Consider the following 25870-nt stretch of genomic DNA (forward strand, 5'->3'; position numbering starts at 1 on the left):
GAGTTTAAATGTGCTCTTAAACCCGTATTTCCTGGGAATCAGGAGGTACGGCTGTCAAATGCTGTCTCTGATGTGGAACGGCTCCTGATTCACGCTGTTCCCAGCTCGAGCTCACACGGTGTTTTCCATACACTGTGCCCCGCTGGTATCCATGGATCTGGAGTTTCTACCTGAGCTGCTGAATTCATCCATCACTGTGTGCCTGATGGAGGGGCGTGAGCATTGATGTTGTCACTTCACTGCCAGTTAGCGCGGATGGGGCTGGGCAAGCATCCCCCCTGCATTAAATCAGCTTTTAATTCACGGTAATCTCTGTGGAGGCACCTGGATGTGTCTGGGAATAAACTACTCTGATTTCTGTCAAGGCTTTGTATGTTACAGAGTAGATTGAACAGAGGAGATAAAGACCATGAGTCCTACGCTGAGATTTCTGCTCCAGCCGTCTGCAGATGCGTCCTTCCTGCCCTGCTTTTGTGCTGCTTGGTTCCTTTCCCCTGTGTAAACCTGATGTAATTGTTTCCCTGCACACCCAGAGGTGATTTGTCAAAATCCCCACTGCTCCTCGCTTAATTCAATATTTATGATGTCTTCATAAGGCTGGTCCCGCTCTGCTGACTTGGAGGCGAGGCGGGAGAACATGTTGCCTAAATCAGGCTGCGTGAAGCCTGCAGCTCGAGGGGAGGATGTGAAAGCAGCAGCAATTGGGTGTCCAGGCAGAGAGGATGCAGCATCTTCCTCAACATCGCTGCCCAGCAAAACCCTGAGCAATCAGGGGGTGTGAAGAGCAGTAGCAGGGCTTATTTTAGGGCTTCCTATTTAGTTTCTTTGTCTTCTTTAAGGTGTTTCATGACACCACAGATATACAAAGCCACGAATTGTCACATCTTGATGTTTGTTGTCACTCTTTTCCTTTAGGTAAGGTTAATCTCTGCTTGTGACTTTTCAGACAAGCAGAGCAAAATTGGTGGTTTCCATTATTGGATGTCATATTGGGCATTAATATATTAAAGATCTTGAAATGAAGCAGGGTTGAACAGTCCAGAGAGTGGTATTTGTATTCGGGTGTAGTTTTAGGAACCAAAATCTCTAGAATCAAATACTTGGGTACTTCCAGAGTTAAAGTTTTCCAAGTCACTCTCCTTTGGGGTGATTTGGTAAATTTTAATCAGAATTGAGAAGAGTTCACCAAAATCCCTGTTTTCCTTGCAGCTTTTATGTTTTGAGAGTTTCTGTTCCGAAGATCTCCATCAGCTCCCAAAGCCTCTTTAGTGTTTGCTCTTCCGTAAAGCAGTTTTGAGGGTTATGGATGGGTAGTTTGATTTATTCAATCAATCTCTGCACAGCTTCAGTGCTGAAAGCTAACAGGTAGTGTCAAATGGTGATGGTGCTGCTGTGCATGAATTGCAGGGACAACCCTGCCTTATGGATCCCCTGAAGGGACCTCATCATCCTTAACCAGACAGGAGGGTGACAGAACACTGGAACAGGCTGCCCAGGGAGGTTGTGGAGTCTCCTTCTCTGGAGACATTCAAAACCCGCCTGGACACATTCCTGTGTAACCTTATCTAGGTGTTCCTGCTCTGGCAGGGGGATTGGACTAGATGATCTTTTGAGGTCCCTTCCAATCTCTAACATACTGTGATACTGTGACTCGTGCATCCCCGTGTTCATTCTCCAGTGGCAATATCCAGAGGGGTGCGGGATGGGGTGGCCCTTGGTGAAATGCCCCATCCTTGAAGCATCTTAGCAATGAATGGGAATGCTTTTCACCCCCTTCTTATTTCAGTGTGGTTCCTGATGGCTTTGCCAGCTCCTAGCAGGGGGAGCGCTCTGGGGTCAGAGCATCCTGTGGGTGCGATGATAACGCTCCAGACACCTTACCTGGTGTCCTCCCTTGTCTTTGCAGGAGGGGGACTCCCTCGGGGCCATGGAGAAGCTTTGCCGGCAGCTCACCTACCACCTCAGCCCCCACTCGCAGTGGAGACGCCAGGGCATCATGAAGAGGAAGCCTCAGTCCTGGTGAGTCCCCCCCATCCATGGTGTGTTACCAGGTTGCTTCATGCTCACCCAGAGGTGTTTTCCTCCTTTTCCATTGCCCTTTCCCTGTTGCGTCCCGATTGCAGAGGAGAGCAGCGTAATCATGCCTGGGAAGCAGGAATGGGCTGAAAAACCTGAAGCATCCATCCTCCAAACATCCCCATGGTAGGCATTGGAGAGCAGGAGACAAACTGCTCCAAGGCATCCTAAGTAGCTTGTATTTCACATGCAGGCATATGTTATTCTGCACATTGTGGCTTGCAACGTGTTTGCATGAAGGGAACTGGGTGAAAATAGGAAGTAAATGATCCCGGTCCTCTCCTCGCCTGCATCCTCAGCAAAGTCTCAGCTCCGACATCCTGGATCCATAGAGCTGTGAAACCTGTGGATGAGGCTGATAGGAACGGAAAGAGCTCCTTGTTTGCTGTGATGTTATGCATTTTATATTTGTTATTTTCATGTATGGAAGTGAGAAATCCAAAGGGAGCCACAATCTGGCAGAGTCAGGAGTTGTATCCGGCTGCTGGTGCATGTCCCCAAAGGGTTTTGGTTCCTGTTGTAGTAGATGCTATTTGTAGCCATAGTGGAAAGTAATCGAGTGAAAAAACAGTCTGAAAAGAGAAGAACAGGGGAGAAAAATGGGCACGGGAGGAAAACAGACATGAGGGAATAAAGGATTATATGGCCAAATAGGATTAGGACCATATTGCCTGGCTCAGCATACTTGTACTCTGTTGTCCGTAGAGACCTGAATGTAGGGAAACATCTCCTTTTCATCAGCAATGGTAAGGGTATTTTTGTGTGTTGAGTGTTTTTAAGGTGTATTAGTGACCACAACTTGCTCTGGTGGCAACAGGTTGCAACTGGATGAGCTTTAAGGCCCCTTCCAACCCAAACCAGGCTGGGATTCTATGATCTCTGTTGAGGCTGTAGAGCCCGAAAGACAAGCAGTGATTTGTGCCACTCTGTCTTTAATTACCAATCCCTGTCCTTAATTATCAGCTTGGAGCTTTAATGCGAGCACATCCACATGCCAGAGATTTGCAAGGCTTTATCTTACAAGCCTGCTGTATAACACTTGCCTTTCCTTGGAAAAGCTGGGAAATAGCTGAGGTTTTCCATGGTTTTAAGAGCGGGGGTGAGGTTTCAGCCCTAAATGAGCCCTGACCGCACAGCAGCGACCCTGGGGCTGTTAACACGCGGCGCTGGCTCTGCCCCAGCCGGGGTTTCTGGTTTAGATGCTTGTTCAGGAGGAACAAATCCGCCCTGAAGAAGGGAAGGGCTCACAGCTATGAGCCAGGGCTCAGGGGGAGGCAGGACATCAAACCCTCCTGAGTCCTCAGTTATCTCCAGTCTCACCACTGTTTTCCCCCATGTTACCAGCTTGCTCCATGCTCACCCAGAGGTGTTTTCCTCCTTTTTCCATTGCTCTTTCCCTGCTGCATCCCAGGTGCAGAGGAGAGCAGCGTAATCGTGCCTGGGAAGCAGGAATGGGCTGGAAAACCTGAAGCATCCATCCTCCAAACATCCCCATGCTGGGCATTGGAGAGTAGGAGAGTTGATGCCAACCTTTTGCTGGAAGTTGAAGTCAACCTTGGTTTTGGGTGGAAACTGGCCTAAATTCACAACTGTGATAATAAGCCTTTGGCTATAGCACAAGCAAAGCTCAGGGGGCTCTGATGATGTTTTAAATCATGGATTATTATGGGAAAAGGATTGGAAAATGGACTGTGATGTGTATGCTGTTCTGTTGCAATAGTGATTTAATAGTGATTGACTTACCCAAAGCGCACCAATCAGCCCATGAGGTGTCTGTGCTGGGATGGACATTGGGGCTGTCCCTGCAGCTGGCTTTGGAAAGGAATTAGAGGTTAATTATCCCTGTGGTCAGGAACTGATGGGGAGTGCATTTGTAGGAATGGGTATGCTTGTGCAATGCTGATCTCTCTTTGATTGAAAGGCTTTCCAAGCTGTGGGATCAAAGGGGTCTCTTTAGTGGGATGTTTCCCTTCTTGCTCAGGGCTAGTGAAGGGATGGTCTTATATTGCCACCTCCTCCGATGCCCACAGTTAGTGGGTTAGCATCCCTTCTTCACGACATGCCTGCTGGCATTGCCCTTGGGCAGCGTGGGATGTAGCCACCAGCAGTGGGGTGGATCAATGGATCAATCTCCCTTGGACCAGCCCATCCTGGGACCCCGGGTACCTCGCGCTGTGAACAGGAGCCCAGCCCATGGGCACAGCTCGGCACTGAGCAAAACCAAGGAGCTGTAATGAGTCTGAACAGAAACGTGGGCAAATAATTACAGGGGAAAATGGCTTTTCTTTGTTCCACAGCTGCTGTATTCGTTACAGGTGATAATGGGAAGCAAAGCAGCTGGAGGAGGAGGATGGGGACAGAAGGCTGGGAGGGCTGGTGCTGGCTTTGCAGTTGGTAACGCTACATCCAGGCAGCGTAGGCAGAGGGGGAGGCTGGTGCTTTCCCTTTCCCCCTCACCCCAAGCATGTGTTCAGCCTCTGTGTGTGCACACACGGAGCTAAATGGAGGGAGAAAGCTCTCAGCATTGGCTGCCCCGCTCTGCTGTGCTGCCAGAGCACCCAAACCTTGCCAAACTGCCTTATTTTTATATGTATGTATTCTAAATCTGTCTGTCTCTCACTTGCTGTCTCCCTCTCTGTGCCTCCCTCTGAATCACATCTCTTTATATGAAGCATACATCGTTTTGCCTGGCCTTGTAGCCAACAGCAGGAGAACGAAACCAGCCTGCTAAAGTAATTTGGACGTCTCTGGCTCTGTCTAAGGACACAATTGCAGTCCAGAGTTGAACTGGCAAGTGTTAAATTAGACCCTGGAATCTCCCTCCTCCTTCTGCTGCCAAGCGCCTGCCTTCAGCATTGGAAAAGCAGAGCTGGTAATCACAGCTCCGTGTGTCTGTGATTGCTTTGGAGCACGGGCTTGCGTGCTTGGAGGGGTGGGAGGAGGTGTTTCCCAGGGGGAAATCGCTTCCATGGCTTTCCTGTGCCTTTCCCATCCCTGGATTGTGCATTGCCTTTGTTTGCTGCTGGGCATGGAGTGATAGTGATGAGCCAGGGATGCACCAGGGAGGGGATGGAGCGGTGGTGCCTGCCCCACCAGGCTTAGCAGTGGGCAGCATCTGATGGAACATGGATTATTCATATCCTAATTCCCAATCTATCCCCATTTTACAGCATAGAATCATCACAGAATGGTTCAGTAAAGCCCTTTTTTGCACATGGTTCCTGTTGATGTCACTGGAGTGTGAAGCATGGGGGACTGTAGGGTGAAGCAGCTCAGTTTGAGCACTGGAATTAAATGGGGTCAATGTGGACCTAAATCCATGGATTTTTTCACTCTGTTGGGTGAGAAAGCCCCCCAAAGAAGCCTGTGCCTGCCCTCAGCCTGGTACAGAGCTTGCAGGGGGGAGTCCACACTGGGATGAGCCAATGTGGCACCTTCTTCACTTCATAAACCCATCTTATGTTTCAGAGCTTCTGGCACTCACTCATCCATCTCCTCGTCCCAGTGCTGGGGCACATGAAGAGCAAGTATCTGATCTTTCTCAATTCACATGGGTTTTCCTGATGCCTTTACTTCTCTCCACTCCACAAGCAGCACGAACGGGTGCCCAACCCCATTCCTGCTGTGTTACGCATCAGTCTGACACGTCAGTCTGCTGAAAGATGCCATCGCTCCTAAGGCGCTGAGCAGCATTCTTGTTTATGCTGATTTCTTTTGTTTTACCACAGCAGCCATTGGGTTCTTAAGATAACTGTGGTAGAGAGGGACAAGGAAGGGACAAGGTCGGTGTTTGATGGTGGCACAAGTGTGCTGAGAACCACTGAGGTCTTTCCATTTGGAAAAGTCAGGTCCCTGGAGCCTGAGTATGGATTTAGGACTCAAATCTCAGGTGCCTATTCCCTTCACTCTCTTAAAGTTGAAACCAAACTCCATATTCTGTTGTTTTCTTAACAAGCCAAAGGGACCCAACTAAGTGCCTATGGGGATGCTCTGCTTGTGGATAGCCTCAATAAGTCATTGCCAATGGGAAGGGTGAGCCCCAAATTCCTCGGCCAAGAAGGTTTGGCAGCATCACACGTTTTAGCTTGTGGCTCAGCACTGATGCTTCTCCAGGTCAGACAGTTTTGTGGCTTGAAAGCCTCAGGACAGGTTAGGAAAGTTGTGTGGGATGGGTTGTGTGGGAGGGGTTGTGATTGTCTGAGATGGAGGATATATTTCATCCTAAACGTGTCCAACAGTAACTGTCCTTTTCTGTCCCTCTGTGGGTATGAATAAGGTGAATACAGCAAATGGGTATTTATTTGTTGCCATATATTTCTGCAGGGAAATGGTTGCCTGTGGCCCTGCCTCAGTGCGAACCACACTGAGAGTGTAAAAGCCATTGTCTAATAGGTAATTCTCCATGTAATGTGTGCAAATTACAGGGTTTTGGATGCTAGGGATAGAAAACTGTGTTTGTTTTCTTTGCTTTTTCCAGTTGAAGCAGGGCTGAAAATGCAGCATCTCCTGGCTCTGGTTTTCTGCATCCCTCGGGTACCAGCAGGACCTGGGGAGGCACCAAGCGATGGATTAGGCCTGTGAGATGCTGTTTTGCAGTAGCTGCTGATGCAGCAACAAGCCAAGGAGGATATTTGGTAGCCTGGGGTGGGAGGTAAACCCTGCGGAAGCTGGTTTAAAGGGCTGATGCCTCCAGCCCCTGGTATCTGCAGCTTGTCCCATAGGCCATGGTGTGCCACATCCATCCTGTGTCAGCTCCATCAGCGTGGGGTAAAATACTCCTGCCAAGGGCAGAAATCCTGCTTGATTCATCATCCTCCAGCTCGTGGCTTGTCCCCATTGCACAGGCCCATGGTGCGTTTAGGACTGGGGACATTAAATCTGGGGTTGCACATTCTTGGGCTGGGACAACAGGTAGTGCCAAAGCAGCCGTGCCAGAGAGGATGGGACCATGTCTGCTGCTTTATAGAGGCAGGAATTGGATTCACAAGGCGAAATGCAGGTTTTATCCCAATGTGTTTTCCCTACAGAAGGGTGCCATGTGCCTGGGACAAGGCTACCTTGCTCCCTGCCTGCACAGGAAGCTAAACCCCTTTCCTTCTGAGTAGCCAGGTACTGTCAGTGTTCAAACAGAAGAGGAGGGTGTTCTGATTTAGGTTAACAGGGGTTAAGCAGCCTTGTTTGGTTGGTAGGAATGATCTTCTAGCATCCCACTCCTAATGTCACCAGGGGCACAAACCATTTCTGTCCTGGAGGAATGGTGGGTGCTGATTTTCATACTTGCTTGCAGTGCCTGCTTGTGTCTCCTTACAAAGCCCTTGTGAAGCCAAGAAAAGAGGGAGTTTTTTTTTGGGGGGGAAAGCCTGATGCATGAGTAATGTGCCCTTCCTTCTGGAAACGGAGTGCTTGTGGATGAAGGTCCTCTGCTGCTGCCTGCAGCTTGTGGGCGAGCGATAGCAGAAGTTAGAGCTCCTGCAACAAACAGTCCCTTCAGAGCATCCAACACGAATGGGTGTTGGTGGGAGGATGCAGAGCAGGAATTACACAATCTCTCCTCTTCATTAAAACCCCATCTATGTCTGTGTGTGTGTGTGTGTGTGTGTGTGTGTGCGAGGGGAGAGCAGAGGATTGGTGAGCTTGGAGACCTTTGGGGACCCATGAGTGGGTGATCTCTTCTGTCTGTGACAGTGGGGCTTTACTTTGCCCTATATTACATGGGAGTCTCAAGGATCAGAAGGGGCAGAGAACCAAAGTGCAGTCACTGAATCCTTGTGCTGACATCCAGCTCAGGAGGCAGATACCTGCTGCAGTGGTGTGATGGTGATGGCTCTGGGAGATGCCTCATCCCCTTGGGTGGACCAGGCTGTGACTCCCTGCACCTGAGGCTGCTGGTGTTTGCCCTTGTCCTCGCTGTGTGTTGGCTGTGGCTGTAACACAGGGCTCTGTTTGTTTGGGATGATTGCATCGGGATGCAGGCGGAAAGCAATTCATTTCCCAGGGTAGGCACTCAATACCAACTGCTGGCTGCTGGTGCATGGCAATTGTTAATAAGAGCTCTGCTGGGGTGGAGCGGAGCTTTTCCCTCTGTGTATCCTGCAGCATTACAAATACTGGGGTTATTTACTATGTCAGTTCCGTTCATTGCCCTAGAAACACAAGAGAGGCATTCTCCAAGCTTATTGTACCCTACTCTTGTGATTGCCCCTATCAAGAGGGCTGGAAATTAGGATTTAATCTCTGCCCATTGCTGTGGTTCAGTGTTCAAATCCTCTGGAAATATTAAATAACCACCAAAAGTACCCTGCAAGGTGATGTCTGGTTGTCCCTTGTCACCAGCTACTTGTTGGCCATGCAGGAGGGGGCCCCTGGGGTGTAGATCCTGCAGAGATATTTGATGCAAAGGGGTATCCCACACTTAAAAGTACGGTTCTCAGAGGAAATCTGTGCTGAGACTGACCTAACACAGGATCCAGCCTGGGAGGAAAAGGCATTTAGATGTGTTGCAGAAGGGAGAAGCATTCCAGTGCCGATCGAGCCTGGAGCATCCCCTTGGCAGGGTCCCTTGACACGTCAGCCTGCCCTAGCTGGCAGGGTGGCCTGTCCTTCCCAAGAGGCTTGAAAGGAAAGCACTGGGATGTTTGTTGTTGAACGTAAAGAGTCAGAAGCACTGGAATGACCTTTGGAGTGATGGAAACAAGGCGGGATGGCGTGCGAATGGAATGCCTGGCGTGGGGGGAAAGGTGAAGCCCTGCAAATCCAGGGGAGGAAATGGTTATGAGGGCTGTGATGGAGCAATAACTCCATAACGTGCTGCTCGAGGCAGTTTAAGAAGCTGCCATCCTGTTTGCTTGGTGCTGATCTTGAGGGGGGGATTTGATTTCTTCTGTGCCACCAAGTTCGGGATGGGAATGAGTTGGTTTTGCTGGATATTGCAGCAGCATCTGGAAGATGGGACCGTTGCTGGGCATTGCCCTTGGTCTTCCCAGCCAGGGCTGCTCGCATGGGGCCCTGTCTGTGCGATGGGGATGAAGGTACCACTTACACTTTCCAGATGCTTGTGAAATGAAATCATGTGGCTGAAATCAGGTGATACCTGGAGGTGTTTGCTGCTGGCCAGTGGGTTACTCGTGGCTGGCATGGCTCCAGAGAGCGCAGTGCTGCTGTACCTGGGTGCATGAGCAAAGGATGCTGTGCCCCTTCGTGGCTTCCTGGAGAGGTGGTTGGTGCCCCAAGGCTGCCTGTGCTTAAGAGGCATTTGGATGGTGCCCTTAATAACAAGCTTTATGTCAGTCCTAAAGGGGTCAGGCAGCTGGATTAGGTGATCATTGTAGGTCTTTTCCAAGTGGAATAGTCTAGTCCTATTCCTTTCCATTCTGTGCCATCCTGTTCCTTTCCACACCATGATCTAGATGATCTTTAAGGTCCCTTCCAACCCAAACCATTCTGTGACTGTTCAGCAGGTTCAAATGAGATGCTCTGCATCATTCCCAGTTACAATCCCAGTTCTTATCCTGTATGAGTTCTGGTCTCTATTCCGTTGACACATTCAACCTAGTAAACCTTCTGGTGTGTAACCAGCTGCTTCCCTGCCTTCTCCCACATCATCCATCAACAGTGCATCCCGTCTTTGTTGGCCTTTCTGCTCTGTGCAGCTGAAGGGAAGCTGCAGGCGAGGTGGGGTGGATGGCATCTGATGGATGGCATCTCATGGCTGTCATTTTGTGCATGGAGACATTATCCCTCCCAGCTCCCTAATCCTGGTGAGGCTGCAGCTCCTTCCTCTGCACCAGCCCCATCGCACCTCGCTCAGGCAGGAGCTGGCCTTAGCAAAGACCTGCTTCAGAAGCTGTAAATAATGGATGCATCTTGAAATGCCACCCGGGTGAGGGCTGCAGGCCAAGCTGGCGTGTTGGAAGGGGCTTAAGGTTTTCCATTGACTCCCTGTGTAAAATGAGCCCTTGCCCTGTTCATTGCCCTCTGTGAGCTGTCTGCGTTGCTCCAGCATTTAAAGCCCAAACCACAGAGCACCACGATTTGTCCCTCACTGATGAATATGGACCCTGGCAAACGCTTGAGTTGCCTTTGCTGTTCCTCTCTGAGCAAATGAACTGACAGCCGGAAGCACTAGAAAATATCCCAAAGTAGGGAAAAACTCGGGATGCGGTGATTTACAGCAGCTTTTTCACCCGCTTCCTTTCTGGAGCTTGTTCACACTCTTGCTGTAGGTCACAGGAACTATCTGTGATTTAAACCCTGGATTTCAAGCCATGCTCCTCCTCCTCCTCCTTCCTCTCCCCTCCTGCAACCGGACTAAGGAATGATCCAGTAGTTTTTCTCCTATCCAATCCAATGGATTGGCTGCCCCATCCCTGGCAGTGTTCAAGGCCAGGTTGGACACAGGGGCTTGGAGCAAGCTGCTCCAGTGGAAGGTGTCCCTGCCCGTGGCAGGGGTTGGAGCTGGATGAGCTTTAAGGTCCCTTCCAACCCAATTCCATGGTTTTAAATCCATCCTGCTGGCACCGCTCCCCTCCCACCTCCTTGCACTTACGTGCGTGTGCTCTCCTACGTATGTTTTCTCGTCCTGATGATAAAAGGCCTTTGAGTGTGAAAAGTGGGATTTTAAATCTGATTTAGTTTAATAATCACTCCTCCACTTCCTCTGCTCGTGGGGATGGGTGGGAATCAGCTCTGAGACACAGCAGTGATTTAGTGGCCTTGGGGAGGGTGGGAATCAGCTCTGACACACAGCAGTGATTTACTGGCCTCGGTCCTCACAACTCGGGCTGCTGAGCAGGGCATCAACTGGTGGCAATTGTTATTGAACAAAGGGATCAGCTGGTGAAATAAGGAAGCCCCACACACATGTGTGTCCTCCCTGCCTTGGAAGGCCTCCAAGCACACAGTGATTGCTTGTCTAAAGCAGCCGCTGCCTTCATCCTCCTTTAGCCAGTGAGGGGCTGTTCTCTTGCCACCATGCACTCCCCGAGCAGCAGTGCCCATCTCATTACCAGTGTGGCTGTCACCCATGGCTATAGCCCCAAGTTAGGAGGCTCAAGCTTTGCGATGAAGCTTTGAGAGAAGCCTTTGAATGTTGTTCCCAAGCCCTTTCACTTTGTGCATCATTAGTGGTGGTAAATGAAGGTGTTCAATGAGCTCATCCAGCACTTCAGCTTAGGGCTCCAACCCACTGCCAAGGGGAGTTTCCACCTCCTGCACACGCTGCTGCTCCCTTTGAATGGAAGGAATGCTTTAAAATAGTGGTGAAAAGGGGAATAGTGATGACGGGAGCACTGGGAGCACTGCTGCTCCTTGCTGCCATGGGGAAGGGACCTTAAAGCTCATCCAGCCCCAACCCCTGCCACAGGCAGGGACACCTTCCACTAGAGCAGCTTGCTCCAAGCCCCGTCCAACCTGGCCTTGAACACTGCCAGGGATGGGGCATGAAGCATGTGAGCACTGGGAGCAAGGCTGGACCTTTCCTGGCCTGGGCTCCTGCATCTCAAGCCCATCCTACCTCTGGTCACTCACATCCAGGCCTTCTCCATCTGTCCCCTGGGTGGTCCCCACTCACCCCATGGTGACCCAGGCACAAACTTGAACCATCTCCAGTTTGACTCTTCATCATTAGAAGTGGTTTATAGGTGGTGGATAGAGGGAAAAGCCCCTTTGGCCACAGGCCGAGCATCCTGCCAGCACTGGGGAGAGCACAGAAGGCTCTTTTGCATCTCAAAAGGGGTGGTTGGCACCTCTGATGAAAGGGAGATGAATTGCACGGTGCAGTTAGAGAGACCCTGCCCCTGTTCAGGTCTGAGCTTTGGGGTTTGCATCTCTTGCCGGCACACGGCAGCCTGTGTTTTGACACATCCCAGTCCCTAAGAAACGGGGCATTCAGCCCCAAGACTGATGTCTTTTGTCTAGCAACGTGCTGCTCAGGGTGGCAATATGCTCTTCCATGTGTTTCACCCTCCTCTTGTCCAGGATTAGCACCAGACTGGGAAGCTGGGGAGGGGTTTGGGGGAGAAAAGCATCCCTGTGTGCTCTCATGAAGGTCACTTCTCACCTTGCTGCTGGGAATGGGCAGTATTCCTTGGCAGCATCTTGGCTAAGAGAAATGCCCATCTGGAGTGAGGCTTCTCCTGTGTTCCCCTGCTTAATCAGCTATTGGGTCCTGCTGGGCACTGAGTGCTAAAATGTGGCTCATTATCCTGAGTTGGAGACTTGGGATATATATATGCACACAAATATATATGTATATACACACACATAAATATATATATGTGTGTTTTCATATAATACAGACAAATTACTTGCCTCGGGATGCTCTGTTGTTGGCCACATCTCTCCAGCACGGCTCATTCCTCTCTAACAGCCAGCTCAGAGCACAGCAACATGAAACCTCACTGCTGATGGCTACGGAAAACAGAGAGGAGGACAACATGTTTGTGTTTGGAAAGCTGAAGTGGTTTGTGGTTTATTGATAGGGCTGATAACAGAGCCTGGCCTTTAGCAAGTGGGTTCCAGAGCCAGCCAGGGGGAAAGAAGGGAAGGTTTTAGTGGTTTTCCTGCTTGTCCAGCAGGATTTGCAGTGCCGCAGGGATGCAGGCACTGGGCAGCGATGGTGTTTTGCTATAGAGAGCAGCCGATCAAGTTACTGCTGTGTTATACCCAGCTGAAAAGGCAGCCTGGGCAGCCAGCTTCACCTCTGCTGTTAGCTCTGTTTCCATCCGAAATCCTCACCATTAGTGGGGAATAATGTGCCCAAAGCAATGAAGTGCTGGGGGAAGAGGAGGTTTTCTTTGGGCAGTTAAAGCCACTCAGCGCCTGCTCTCTTTTGTTCGCCTTTGCAGCCCCGGCAATGGTAAGGCTGCTCTCTGCTGACCTTGGGCCCATGGAAGGGGTCTGTTAAATGAAAGAGCTTTGTGAGCTGCATGAAAAACCATAGCCAGGAAAAGGAGCCTATAGGAGGCAAACAAAGCAGGTTCAGCCCCTTGCTCCAGTGAGCTTTTTGGCTGTGTTTATAAAGCCAGGAGGACATGGGCGCTATTAAATCTCATTGGAACAGAATATGAAAAAGCAGGGGGAAAAACCATCCCTTTTTCTTTTGAATCCACGAGCAGGGACCCAGCAGTGGATCAGGTTGTATCCTGTTAGTTCTCATCTGATGAAAAGCCAAGGTTACAATGGTCGCCCTGTTCTGCCCTGCTGAGTGGGACCCATTCTTCTCAGCGCACGGTAATGAGAAGCAGATGCATCCCCCGGCGCAGGGAGGTCTTCCTTGGCCAAAGCAATCTCTGTTGGTTGAAAATCACACGGAACAGAACTGTTTGGGTTTGATAGGTGTGCAAATTGCAATGAGAAGCTGATAGCAGGGCTTTAATAACATCAAATGCAAGCCATTCGTGTTGGTTGTCTCCATTTGCCTGTATCTTCTTCATTTGGCAGCTGGTTACTCATGCAACCAAGGCTTCTAGGGATGCTCCATCCCTGGCAGTGTTGAAGGCCAGGTTGGATGGGGCTTGGAGCAAGCTGCTCTAGTGGAAGGTGTCCCTGCCCGTGACAGGGGTTGGAACTGCATGAGCTTTAAGGTCCCTTCAACCCAAACCACTCCATGGTTCTATTTATTCTATGAGACCTCCTCACTGCATGGAAATGCTCTGGTCTGTAAATAGGGTGCTCACAGTAAGAGCTGGTGTGGGGCTCCTGACCCCCTAAACATGGTTGGAGGACGCAGCCCCATAGCTATGGGATGGCTGTAGGCCATGGCAAGCAGTACGTGTCAGCTATCTGAAACAGAAGGGGGTGGTTTCTTTTTGATCCACCTGGGAGTGCACTGGGAGCTGTGCTGGGATTCAAAATCTCCCATTGGACACCGGAGGTGTTGGGATGGTGATGGGAAGGGCAGGGATTTGTCTTGAAGTGGAAGATGGGCCAAGGATTTGAGAGGAAAAGGGGATAACAGGAGAGTGATACCAGCTTCTAGCCATGGGGAAAACGTTATCCCAATCGGGACAAGCAGGGACCATGGGAGCTGGGCTGGTGGCTGCATCCCGTGCTCTGGCTCTCATTCGAGCAGCCCAGGCCATAGGGGACCTCTGCCTGCATAAACTCTTCCACATGTGATCTGTGCTCCACTAAAATAAACAGCTTAGGGGAAGCAAAGCCCCCGGCGCACACTTTGGCAGCCGATCATTCCCAATTGCAGGAAGAGCAGTTTGGGAGAGGGGCTTCTTTTGACTCTTAGGGCTGGTTTCTGATGAGAAAATGGGGCAGGAGGATCAGAGTTGAAGCTTTTTCCCTAATCCCCTTCCCCCAGCACAAATCCTGTGTTCTTCCCCTTTGTGTTAATGGAATTCAACCTATTTCAAGGCACAGGAAGCACAAACAGCCTCTGCAAAGTGTGAACCTCAGCCCTTCAGTGGAAGCCTGTTCAGTTTGCGTGCGTTTCCTTCATCCCAAAGCTCCCCTGGAAGGGGATGGATGGGAGATGACTCAAACCAGCCCCTTTCGACAAGATGTGGCAAAACTCACTTCTTTGTCCCTAAAATCTCTGGTGAGTAGGACAGAGAAGGAGCAGGCAAGCGTTGATCCATCCTGGGTTTGCAGGAGTAGCCCCAGCCAGCGCTGCTTTGCCCTGCTCCATCCATCTATCCCCATGGATCTCCCATCTCTCACCATCATGCCCCATCCTCTTGCCTCTCCCCTGCTATTTCTTTTCTCCTCCTTTTCCTTTCAACTCAGTTTTGGAACTGTTTTAAACGTATTGGCAGGAAATTGGATGAGTTTATGAGCAATTTACTTGTGATTTCCTCTGGCCTCTGCTTTGGACATTGAGGGCTGTAACTCAATTCAAAGGCCCTTTTCCCGGTTAAACCAGAGCACATCAGCTTCCTTTCTCTCTGGTGAGGAGCCGCTCTTGTAAATCCAGTACTTCCTTGGGTATTTGTTAAATATCAAATCGGAACCCCCCTTTCCAAGAGTCTTTTCAGCCTTTTCTTTGAATCCTGTGTTGGAATGTAAAGGAAATGTTGTTTATTGGGTTGCCAACTGTTGGCTGTTATGATGCAAACTTGAACAACCTCTTATTCTGCTCCAAGCCCCTTCCAGGAGATCACTTACAGAAGCACCAGTCCCAACGTGTTGTTTTCCTTTACGTTTATGGTTGTTTTCTCTGTTGGCACTTGTGCAAATGGCCTTTTCTGCCAATGCGCGTCATTAACGTGGCCTTGGCTGCCGTTTCTTGTTGCATTGGAATTGAGTTTGTTGGATGTATTCCAGCTATAGGAAAATGCAGGTTTCTAGAGCAAAACGTATCATAGAAAAGAGCATATGAATTCATTTCATTTTGGGGAGGAAGGGGCTGGAAAAACAGAGTATTCCAACAGCGGGATAATGACATTTTCTGTTTGCAATAAGTTAAAGAGAGTTACAATTATAGCAAAGCATTCTGATGGATCCCAAAGGCTTATTTTTAGGATTTTGTTCAGCAGGAAATTGAAAACAAGTTGGGGGAAAAGAAATCCCTGTTCTTGTAGCACAGAAATGGTGGTTCTCATGCAGAGCTTCACTGAATACTTGAATCTTGACTCCTCACATCTGGACTGTGGCAAGGAGGTGGCAGAGCAGCATCAAATGAGAGCAGTTCTGCTTAATTATCCCTATTGGAGACACTTCCCAAGTTGGTTCTTTAGGGAAAAAAACTTCATTTTCCCAGAAGCTTCTTGCTTTTAGAGGTTTAATTGGGTCCTTTGGCTGACTACCACAAGGATGCTGTGAAATCATGACACAGCAGTAACCCCACAGCTATAGGCAGGGGGAAGCTGCAGGGAAGGATGGGTTGCTGATGAAGCTTGGCCATGGGAAGGGATGGGTGTATTTTGGTCCATCCTTGATGTTGTTTCTTTCTGGTTTAACCTTCCCATGGGATCTTCTCTAGGGATTACCATCATAGGGCCCTATGAGCCGCTATAGGTCACCGAATAACCCAAATAACTGGACCTGGATGGACTTTCCTTGAATTCCCAGGTAGTGGATCTGTCCTTGTCACTTGGGTAATGTTAGGGGGTCAGATTTAGGTGGTTTGGATTGAAAACCAAAACCACTGCATGAGTTTTCCCCCACTTTTTACATTCATTTCAGTAACTTGTTCAATGTGCCTGGTTCCTTTTGTATATTGATGTTTTTCTCCTCGATGCAGAAGATGTAAATCAATCCCAAATCAGTGCAGCCGTTGCACTTGCAGCAGCCCACAAAAGACAGGGCAGAAGCCCTGCTGCACTTTTGCCCTGACCTTCCTTCCCTTTGCTTTCCCTTCTTGGTGCTAAGCACAGGGTTGAGGCACATTGGCTTTAGAAAGGGACTAAATATCACATTGCCAAAGGCTTAATGCCAAGAAAATGTGTCCTTTATTTCCCTTCCTCAGGAAGATGCTCTGGGGTGGAATTAGAGGTATTTTGGGAGCTGTTAAAGTAAATTCATCTACCCAGCCCCAAACAGCAACTCTTCTCTGTTTCTTTTATTCTCCATTCTCTTCTTCTCCACTCTGTTTCTCCCCAAGGGGGTATTTTGGTGCTGATTCAGATTCCTTCCTCTACACGCATGTTAGTTGGACAATTAGGGGGTTTAGGTGTGTTTAGAGCTGGATCTGGGTCTTCAAAGCCTGACTGCAGCTCTCCAAAGCCATCGTCAGCTCTTGGATAACTCTGCCTATACGACATACCGAGCAGAAGAGGGCAGGTAGGACATCTAACAGCACTGGTATTCCTTCACCCTACCAGGGATGAGAGTGTCAGCAAGGTGGGAACGCATCTACAAGGTACAGTTTGTGGGCTGTGTCCCTTCTGATGTGGGTTTGGGGTGATTTGCTGGCTTTCGGGTACCAAGGGCTGGGTGACAGTGCTCTCTAGTGGATGGCTCTTCATCAAACGGGTCGAGATGAAGGAGGTGGGGTTGGTGGAAAGGGTCAGCATCACCCAGGGCTAAAACCGGCTCTTTCTCATTTGTATTTTAGAATTTAACATGTGTCTGTGGAGATGTTACACAGGTTTGGAGTCATTTAGGAAAGAAACGAGTTAATTTAGTAAAGAAACATGAATTAATGGGCTTTATCTCTCTGTGATGAGATATTGCTCAAGATCCTTCTGGTGCCAATGGTCCTTCTACTACCGCACTGTGGCCACAGCCACTAGGCCCGTATCGGTTATCCTGGTGCAGGGGATGCTTTTGTGCGCCCAGAAATTACTCTTCCCATCAAACACCAAGCTTTATGGGATAAGGAGGAACAGGCCTGTGTAGCTTGGTGTGGAGCCAAGGAAAATGGAGTGGGATTTGGAAGGATGTGTAAACAAAGAGCTATTCCTGGAGCAGCCCGTGCGCTTGGGCACGCAGAGGGCTGCTGTGAGCATCACACACCACCAGCAGCAGCCTGCAATGATGGGATCCTGCTGCAGGGAACACTTCAGCATCCCCTCCAGGTATGCTCTTATGATGCTTAAAACCAGGCTGTGCTGGAGCTGAGCCCAGGGTCTGGTCTTGCAATGGCAATAGGAGATCTTGTTTCGGATCACTGGAGGAGCAGGTTGGACTTCTGATAGCAGGGAAAGTAAGTTAGCAATGGGGATGTCCAGGCTTTATAACATTAGAACTGCAAACCTCAGCAAAGCTGGAAGGCTCTTGGCATGAGGAGAGCCCCAAATAACAATTCCCACTGGTACTTTAGCTCTTAACAGCAAAGACTCAGGAAGTGTTGATGTGTTTATTGGAAAGCTTGCAATGGGCTTTAAAATGACATCTTTTTGTATTTATACCTTTAAAAATCCTCTTTCCCCTGAATCTCTTTAAGTCAAGAAGTGAAATAGTTCTATGCTATTCCTTTGTGAAGGCTGTGACCAACAGAGACTTTCAACTATGCTATTAACAAGCCTCTGTTTAGTGTGGCACTAAACAAGGAGCTCAGGAATAATCCCCACAGGACACACACACGTTGGAGTGTCAACGGAAGGGTGAAATAAAAGGTGAGCATGAGCCGTGGTGGCCCCATGTAGGAATGCACGGATCCGAGCTTTGGTGGGTCCAGTCCTGACCTAGGCTCTGTCTGCATTGCTTTGGGATTTCATCTTTCACATTGGGGTGAGCGTTGGGGTTCTGTCAAACAAAAGAGGAGGAGGAAAAAGGGAAGTATCCAACCAGGCCGCATCCCAAACCTGGTAACAGGAGCTTTTTGCATTCAGCTGGGGAAATAATAGAGTCGTTTCCTTGCTCCTGGTGTAAGTAGAAGCCTTTTGCTCTGGCCCTTTCCCTAGTTTAAATAAGGAGCAGCTACAAAACAACATACACAGCACCCATGGGTATATTCTGGTATGTTCCCAGCCTCCTGACACAGCCTTTGGAGCAGCTTTTGGGGTCTCCTGACCACCAGCCCCCTTTTCCAGGCTCCTGGTGATGAAGGGAAAGGGCCCTATTGAATGACAGGATTTCTCCTATTTCACCCCAGGACATAGACCCCATTTCCTTTAATTTCCTCCTGTTAAATCCTAACAAACATAACTTGTGATGTTCTGCTCTGGACCTCCCACAAAGCCCTTGATCTCAGTGATATCCCCTGGCTGGGGCTGGGGCTTCATCCGAGCTCTGTGTACACACTCCTTCCCTTTTATCCACTGGGAGTTTGGTGTTTGAGCATCAGTGGGTGGCAAAGAGACAAAGAAAGAGCAGCCTATCCTTATCTTCTGCTTTCTTCATCCTTACTATTACATATACCTTTTATATACACAGAATATAGGATATGTATTACATACACCCCCATCACATTCCTCATTTAAGCTAAATAATTAGATTTTCTTGTCTCAGGTCCTCCTCTGAGGCTGGGGGAGTTTAAACCCCTTTGCCAACACTATTACTAACAGCATTTGCTGCATTTCTTTGTATTCCTTCCCTCCATTCCCAAACTATCCCAGTCTTTTGCCTGTCATTTAAAGCAGGAGGAGGAACATTGAAAAGGCTCTTGAGGACTTACCTTGATCCCAGCGGTAGCACAGGACAAGTCTTTTATCTCAGTTTTTTTCTGATGATTCATCAAATTCACTCATTTTTGGCTGATGTTTTCAGTAGTTTTCTCACCTATAACTCTCTCACTGTAATTCTTCACTCTATGGGGCTGCCTCTTCCTTCTTCTTGAGCTGTTCCTTTACCCACCCCTAAGGAAGTGGCTCAATAGCCCAATTCTACTTTATTACCTGATGCATGGGCTACTCATGTCCTGATCTGTGCTTTAGAGCAATGAAACCAGGAGGAAATCTCTTTCTTTTAACGCTCTTTGATCTAAACATCACTGTTCTTGTTCAGGGGAACATGTTCTGGCCCGAGTTAATACTGCATGCAAGCAGCTTTCACATCAGCGTGTATAAATCAGCATCCTGCCAAAGTGTTATCAGGAGTTTAGTGCATGAGTGCATACCCAATCCTATCATTATGCTGGTCAAAACCCCACATAGTGTTTCCAGATGGGGAAGAAAATCTGTCTTTTCCCCTATGGAATATCCTTATAAAATGAGAGGATGAAACCAAGTGGGAGTAACTGATCCTGCACTAGAGCTCATAGGGATTTGGTTAAGGGTAAGCTCTTCCTCCACAGCTCCGGAGCCATTCTGCAGCAAACTTTATGGCAGGGCTGAAAGTTTTCACAGCTGTTTGCTAGCAGAACTCGCCCTCATTTCCATGAGGAGCTGTGGAATATCCACACAACTATTCCTATTAAATCAGGTTTGGGATTGCTTGCTTTGTTTCCCAAGGGACAGACTGAGCGTAGGCTGCTGTGGAACAGCAAACCCTCATCCAGCACAAGCACAGAGGCTGCTCCAACCCGATTTCCTCTGCCATGGATACAGAGTGCACAGCATCAGGGGGGAAAGGCTATTTATACAAGATAATCAATCCATTGCAGTAGGTATCAGCTAAATCCCTCTCAAGGGGAAATGGATGGAGCATTAGTGAGGAATTCTCTTTTACTTGCTGGCAGAAGCTGTCTGCATGCCCCAAGGAAAAACCAAACGTGAAGCACTATTGAAAGCAGCTCTGAACAATACAAGAGCTGCCCTGAAGTGATCCTTATTCCGCTTTTGTTAGCCTCATGGTTTTGCTAAGTTAAAGCCCCACAAGCAGTTACATGAAGGCAGGTGCACAGCATCGCTCCGTGCTGGATGAAACAGGGATCAACCCCTAGATGCTTATTTTAGCCATGCTATTAAATGGGTCTCACTTCTTTGCAGGGAAACTGTGCTTTATTTGACAGCGAGATCCCACTATAACCCGCTTTGATGCTCAAATGCTGCAAGACAAGAGCAATTTAGTTTTGATAGGTGGGAAGAGGTTATTACTGAGGCATCACCCTGAGGCTCCAGCTTCTCTACACCTCGCTTGCTGGGTCTGTTCCAGCAGTGATGCAGTGGTACAGATGGGAGAGCAATAGCTGCCAAAAGATGAGCACCACTTTATTTCTTGTAATAATAAATATACCATTTCTTTGGTTTCTTTCCCCCCCAAAGTCCCAGTTGAGAGAACCACGTCACATTAACAGCTATCTTCCTGCCCACATACAGGTTAAATGAGCCCTTCTAAAGGGATAAGTATAGATCCTGTTAAATTACTGTGGAGGTGTGCATTTGAGGTTTCAGCTAAGCCAGCAAGGCACAAAGTGCCACGAATAGCAGTGCCCCTGCAATGGGTCCCCAGGGCCCAGGGCAGTTTAGTGAGAGTCCAGATTTATTGATCTACCCACTGGAATTTGGCTCTGGGCCATTTAATGACAGTTTTTGCATTGCCATAAGGAAAAGAACTACAAAAACTTCTTACATTACACAAAAGACAACTATCAGTAGTTTAAGTTTTTAAAAGCCTTCTTGTTCTGCTACCAAGGGGTGCTTGAGGATGGATCCCTGGCAGTGTTCAAGGCTAGGTTGGATGGAGCCTTGGGTGACATGGCCTAGTGTGAGGTACCCCTACTTATGGAAGGGAGGTTGGAACTGGATGATCTTAAGGTCCTTTCCAACCCAAATCATCCTATGACTCAGTGGATCCTGCACCCAGGTAAGGTATTTCTACTGGAGCTGTTTGGTCCTACAAATCTGGAGCTATTTTCCTATGTTAAATAAACTTTAAGACTAACCTGACACTGTTAAAAGTGAGGGCCTGGCTCCTTAGATGAAGGATGCTTAAGATTCAAGGCCAGGCTGGACAGAGCCTTGGGCAACATGGTCTAGTGTGAAGCATCCCTGTCCATAGACCTAGATGTTCTTAAGGACCTTTCCAACCCAAACTATTCTATGACTCACCTTGTCACCGCTGACTTAAAGCAGCCTCTCCTTTTCTTCCCCCTGCTCCAGCTTGAAAGCTGTCCTGATGGGAAAGCCTCAGGACAACACTGTGGACTTGTCGGGCATCCCACTGTCCCTGAAGGACCTGGACCGCGTCACGTCCTACCTGCAGCACAGCTCGGAGCACATCGACACGGTGGAGCTGTGCTTCACGGAGCTGACGGATGACATGCTGCTGCAGCTCCTGCCCGCGCTCTGCGTCCTGCCCCACCTCACCACCCTCTCCCTCAACGGCAACCGGCTCACCAAAGCCATCCTACGGGACCTCACCGAAGCCCTCAAGGACCCCAAGAAGTTCCCCAGCATCACCTGGATCGACCTGGGTAACAACGTGGACATCTTCTCCTTGCCGCAACCCTTCTTGGTCAGCCTAAAGAGACGGTGCCCAAAGCAAGGGAACTTGCCAACCATCCTGGAGTTTGGAGAGGGGCAGGTAAGCGACTTGGAGAGCCAGGATGGTCTGGCTGACAGTCAGGAGGACCTGCGAGCCAGACCAGACAAGACTGACACCATAGGCTTGCAGCAGACAGACAGAACAGTCGAGGTTGGGGAGCTCCCCAACACGGAGCAAGGTGCTGCTACCCCACAGACATGATGCCTGGCTCTCTTGGGTGGGCACGATGAGTGAGGATGGCTTACAACTGAGACCTCGGGGATGGAGGTTGATCCATACAGCTTGGGGAGCCCAGATTGCTGCCTTCCTCCTGTTCCGTGTGTGTCAACTTGTTTTTCCTTTCAAAGAACACATAAAGGTGATCATGTTGAATACTTGTATTTTATGGAATCTGGCCAGGTATCTTTAAACACGAGGGATGGGATGGGCTTTTTAACCTCTCAAAAATGCATCTCCAGGGTGGTGTAAGATGAGGCTCTTAGAAGAAATAGAGGGGAAGAAGTGCCCAGCCTTAGCAGAGGACTCCCTTTCCTTAGCACTGAGTCTAACCAGACCCAGCTGCTCTCCATGTGTGACGGGCAGACAGCAGCCACCCAAAGGGGACTGCTGCTGAGATAAACCTGAAATCCTTTCCAATCCCGACTTCAGGAATGGCTGAGGAACAGTGTTATCTGCTGAGATACAACCCAAGTCTGACCACACACTCACTGAGGGTGTTTGTCTTAACCTTGTGAGCCAGCCCATAGGAAGAGCTTTGCTTTCCCAGTGTGGAGCTAATCCCCATCCCGCAGTGTGCCTGGACACCACTCACCCTCCAGCCTTACCTAGAGCAGGCTGGCACTTGGGCCTGCCCAGTACTTAGATGTAAACCCCAGTTTCCCTCCAGCCGTGCTGCTGTAGTAACTCCAGAGCTTTTAATGTGGGACCTGGAGCAATGCTGGGAGTACCTGATCCGTTTTGGGGAGGGATCTGCAGGATCTGGAGCCAGAGCTCAGCTCAGGTTCAATCCTGACATAAAGAGAACCCAGTACTGGTTTATAACAGGAAAAACAATGCTGGGTTCATCCCTGTGCCACAGCCAGGTCACTCCGCTGGGTCCTTTGCCCGCTGGACCAGAAGTGCTTTGTTTCTAGAGCATAGTTTGGGGATTTTCCCCAAAAGACGTGGGTTTGATGGGATTTTAGATGAAAATGGCTCAGCCCCGAGCAGCAGCAGCCCTGGAATGGGCGCTTTGGCTTTTGAACCAGAATTCCATCTGATCCCAAACCTGGGGGAAGGCAGAAAAGGGTCAAACCCTTCCTCTCCCTTCTGTTCAAAGGCCCAGATGTCACTCCCTTGCCTAACAGGGAGCCCCTTTCTACCTGTTCAAAGCCCTGCTTTACCCCGTTTCCCTGGCTCGCAGCAGTGACTCCGGCTTTGCTTTGTCTGGGTGCAGACATGGACTTCTGGCCATCTCCTTGGCTCTGTTCATTCAACATCCCTGCACCAGGAAGCTGTTTCCGCACTGTCAGTGGTTGTAGGTACCTTAGAAGAGACTCTGCTACTCGTCTTAATACACTTGGCACCATTCAGTATGATTTGCATGTATCCAAGCGTTTTTCCTTCTTTTTTTCATGCTAACTCATCCCAACAGGCATGAGAAGAACTCTGCAGTGAATAAACTGTTCTGTTTGAATAAAGGAGATATCCATCACCCAAATAAATGACAATGTTTAATAAAGACCCAGCACTGAGTAGTGCCTTTGTACAGAGTGGATTCCCAGCTGGCAGCCCAGAGCATCCCAGTTATGACCAGAGGATAAAGCAAGTGCTATGTGATGCAGGGCTGGTTCTTCAGGGAGCTTAAGGGTCTCTGTAGGTGGCTGGAGAAATCAATAGCCCAGTTTATGGGCTGGATTCTGCAGGGGGGGAGCACAAAGTGGACACTGAAGCATCATTAAAGCAGAGGTTAAATGTTAAATGTCACCAGCATGCAAAGCTGATGTGGGAGGAAGGAATACTGGGAATGGCAGCTTGCTCCACATGGTGTTTATGCTCAGTGCACTGAAGGAAATGCAAGCAAGGACCCTATATATGATCTTTGTTCCAGGACCCAAACCACGGTAAGGGACAGGACATGGGAGCAGGTTTGTCCTAACTCACAGGAGACCCCCTCCTGCAGCACTTAGGGAGTATTTCCACCATTATTACAACTTTAGTAAGGTATAAATACCTTTATATATGTATATATAGTATAAAAATATAGTAAAAATATAATAAAAAGTAAAAAAAAATATTTTATAAAGTATATTGTATATAAAGTATATTTTTATGTATGTATATTACTTATACATACCAGGGGGTACAGACGAAGCAGGATATGCTACACCAGGTTGATGAGGTCTCAGCTGCATCCTTAACCATCAGCCCATCCTTGAGGGAGGTTCTGCTCCTCCCGCTCCCCAGGACTCACACATGGAGGTCTCCTCTCCTGTGGGATGGAGCCTATAGAAGGTGTTTTGTTCCTATGGGAAGGCTGACAAACACTCAGGGGCAGGCAATGGGACACAAGCAGCAAGTTTACCATCACTTCTCCATCCATCCCATGCACACATGGCCCTGCCGTGCCAGTAGCACATCCCTCATGGGATGTTGTTAACTCAACATATGGGGGTTTCATCAAGAACAAGATTTCTCCTTGCAGACAAGAAACTTCATTAATTTGTTCCCTAAGAAGTCAGGCCCTGGTTTGCTCTGTACCGCAGTGCTCAACCCCTCCTCATGCACAGCTCAGGCCCCTCTGTTGAAATCACAAACCCCTTGCTGCAAGCTCTGTATTTTCAGCTAAGTATTTGCACAGGAAGCAGCCACCCTGGGCCTCAGCATCCTTCTGGACCCCCCGGTTTGGCCATGCAAAGTCATAAACCAGAGGCCCTTTGCCTTTACAGCGCTGCATCATTTACTGATGCTCTGCAGGCTCAGCTCCCTCACTGACCCAAACCACCCAGGAGGCTGGTCCTGCTCTGCTCTTGCTGAGCTTCTACCTGCTGTGAAGAGCATCAGGCAGGAGACACTTTGCCCTTACCAAGTTCTTTCTACAAGGGGCTGCCAAAAAGCCAACCAAAAGCTCCATTTTTGGCTGCAGAGGGCTTAATGCAAGGCTCTGTCCCCAGTGCTGCTGCTGTGATTGCGGCCCTTCTGTGATCACCCAAAGGATGAGCCTATGGAAGAAGACCCCCACATCCCTCTTTGCACCACTGGTCCAGACAGGCTGTGCCAGTATCTCTGTGCCCAGCCAGGATTTGGCCCTTCTGAGAAAGGGAAATAACTAAAAAGGGCTTTTTTTATCACTATATTTGCGCATGTTGAAGCATTGCACCGAATTATTGACTTTCATAGGAAAACAAAAAGCCAGCTCTAGTAGAGACAGCTACTGTGGAATAAAAACAGGAGGCTGGAGCTAATCAGTCTCTTCCTCACAGTGTGCATTGGGTCAATTAGGCATTTACTGCACTTCAGGATGATGATGATCCTGTGGGCTCAGTAAAGAGAGGGGGGCTTTAAGCAAGCAGCATGAGATGCTTCCTTTCCCAGCTCATCAGCATCAAAACAAGCTTGGAGCTCACTCCATATATAATCAATGTTGCCTGTGCTGCTGCTCATGATCAGAGACTTCTAAATGGCCTAGGAGAAGTATTTGAGTACTGAAAATCACTGCTGTTAGAATATTACAGTTCCAGAGGTCATTTCTTGTCAAAGAGGGGAGGAAACGGCCACCATCAAGTTAAAATGGCCATAAAGCACCTAAGCCTGGGTTGGTTTGTTATCTGTACCAGCACTACACAGCTCTGCCTGAGAACTGAAGAGAAACTGGTCTGTGGGAGAAGATTTACACCTTCAGCAATGAAAATGTCATTGGAAATCATTGTGCACGGGTTGAAGAGCCCACACTGAGGGGATGCTGAATAGCAGGTGAGGAATGAGAGAGGCCTGAAAGGGCGGATGAGCTCCAGAGGGCTCATTCCAGCTGGGTTAGCTCAGGTTTGCACAAGCCCTG

At 49.0% G+C, this 25870-nt stretch overlaps 1 protein-coding gene across 1 annotated transcript in view; it reads left to right on the forward strand.

The window, feature by feature from the left end:
• Positions 1 to 22035, forward strand: part of LRRC75A (leucine rich repeat containing 75A) — a gene marked incomplete at both ends in the record, with an annotated part of 61775 nt that extends 39740 nt beyond the window's left edge. The window contains 2 exons of the mRNA XM_080629944.1: positions 1907 to 2019; positions 21450 to 22035. Of these exons, the coding sequence (XP_080486070.1) occupies positions 1907 to 2019; positions 21450 to 22035 (699 nt within the window). The remainder of the gene's footprint in view (positions 1 to 1906; positions 2020 to 21449) is intronic.
• Between the last annotated feature and the right edge of the window lie 3835 nt (positions 22036 to 25870).

This window comes from Psittacula echo (genome assembly GCF_963264785.1).
Source record: "Psittacula echo genome assembly, chromosome: 15".
Lineage (NCBI taxonomy): Eukaryota > Metazoa > Chordata > Aves > Psittaciformes > Psittacidae > Psittacula > Psittacula echo.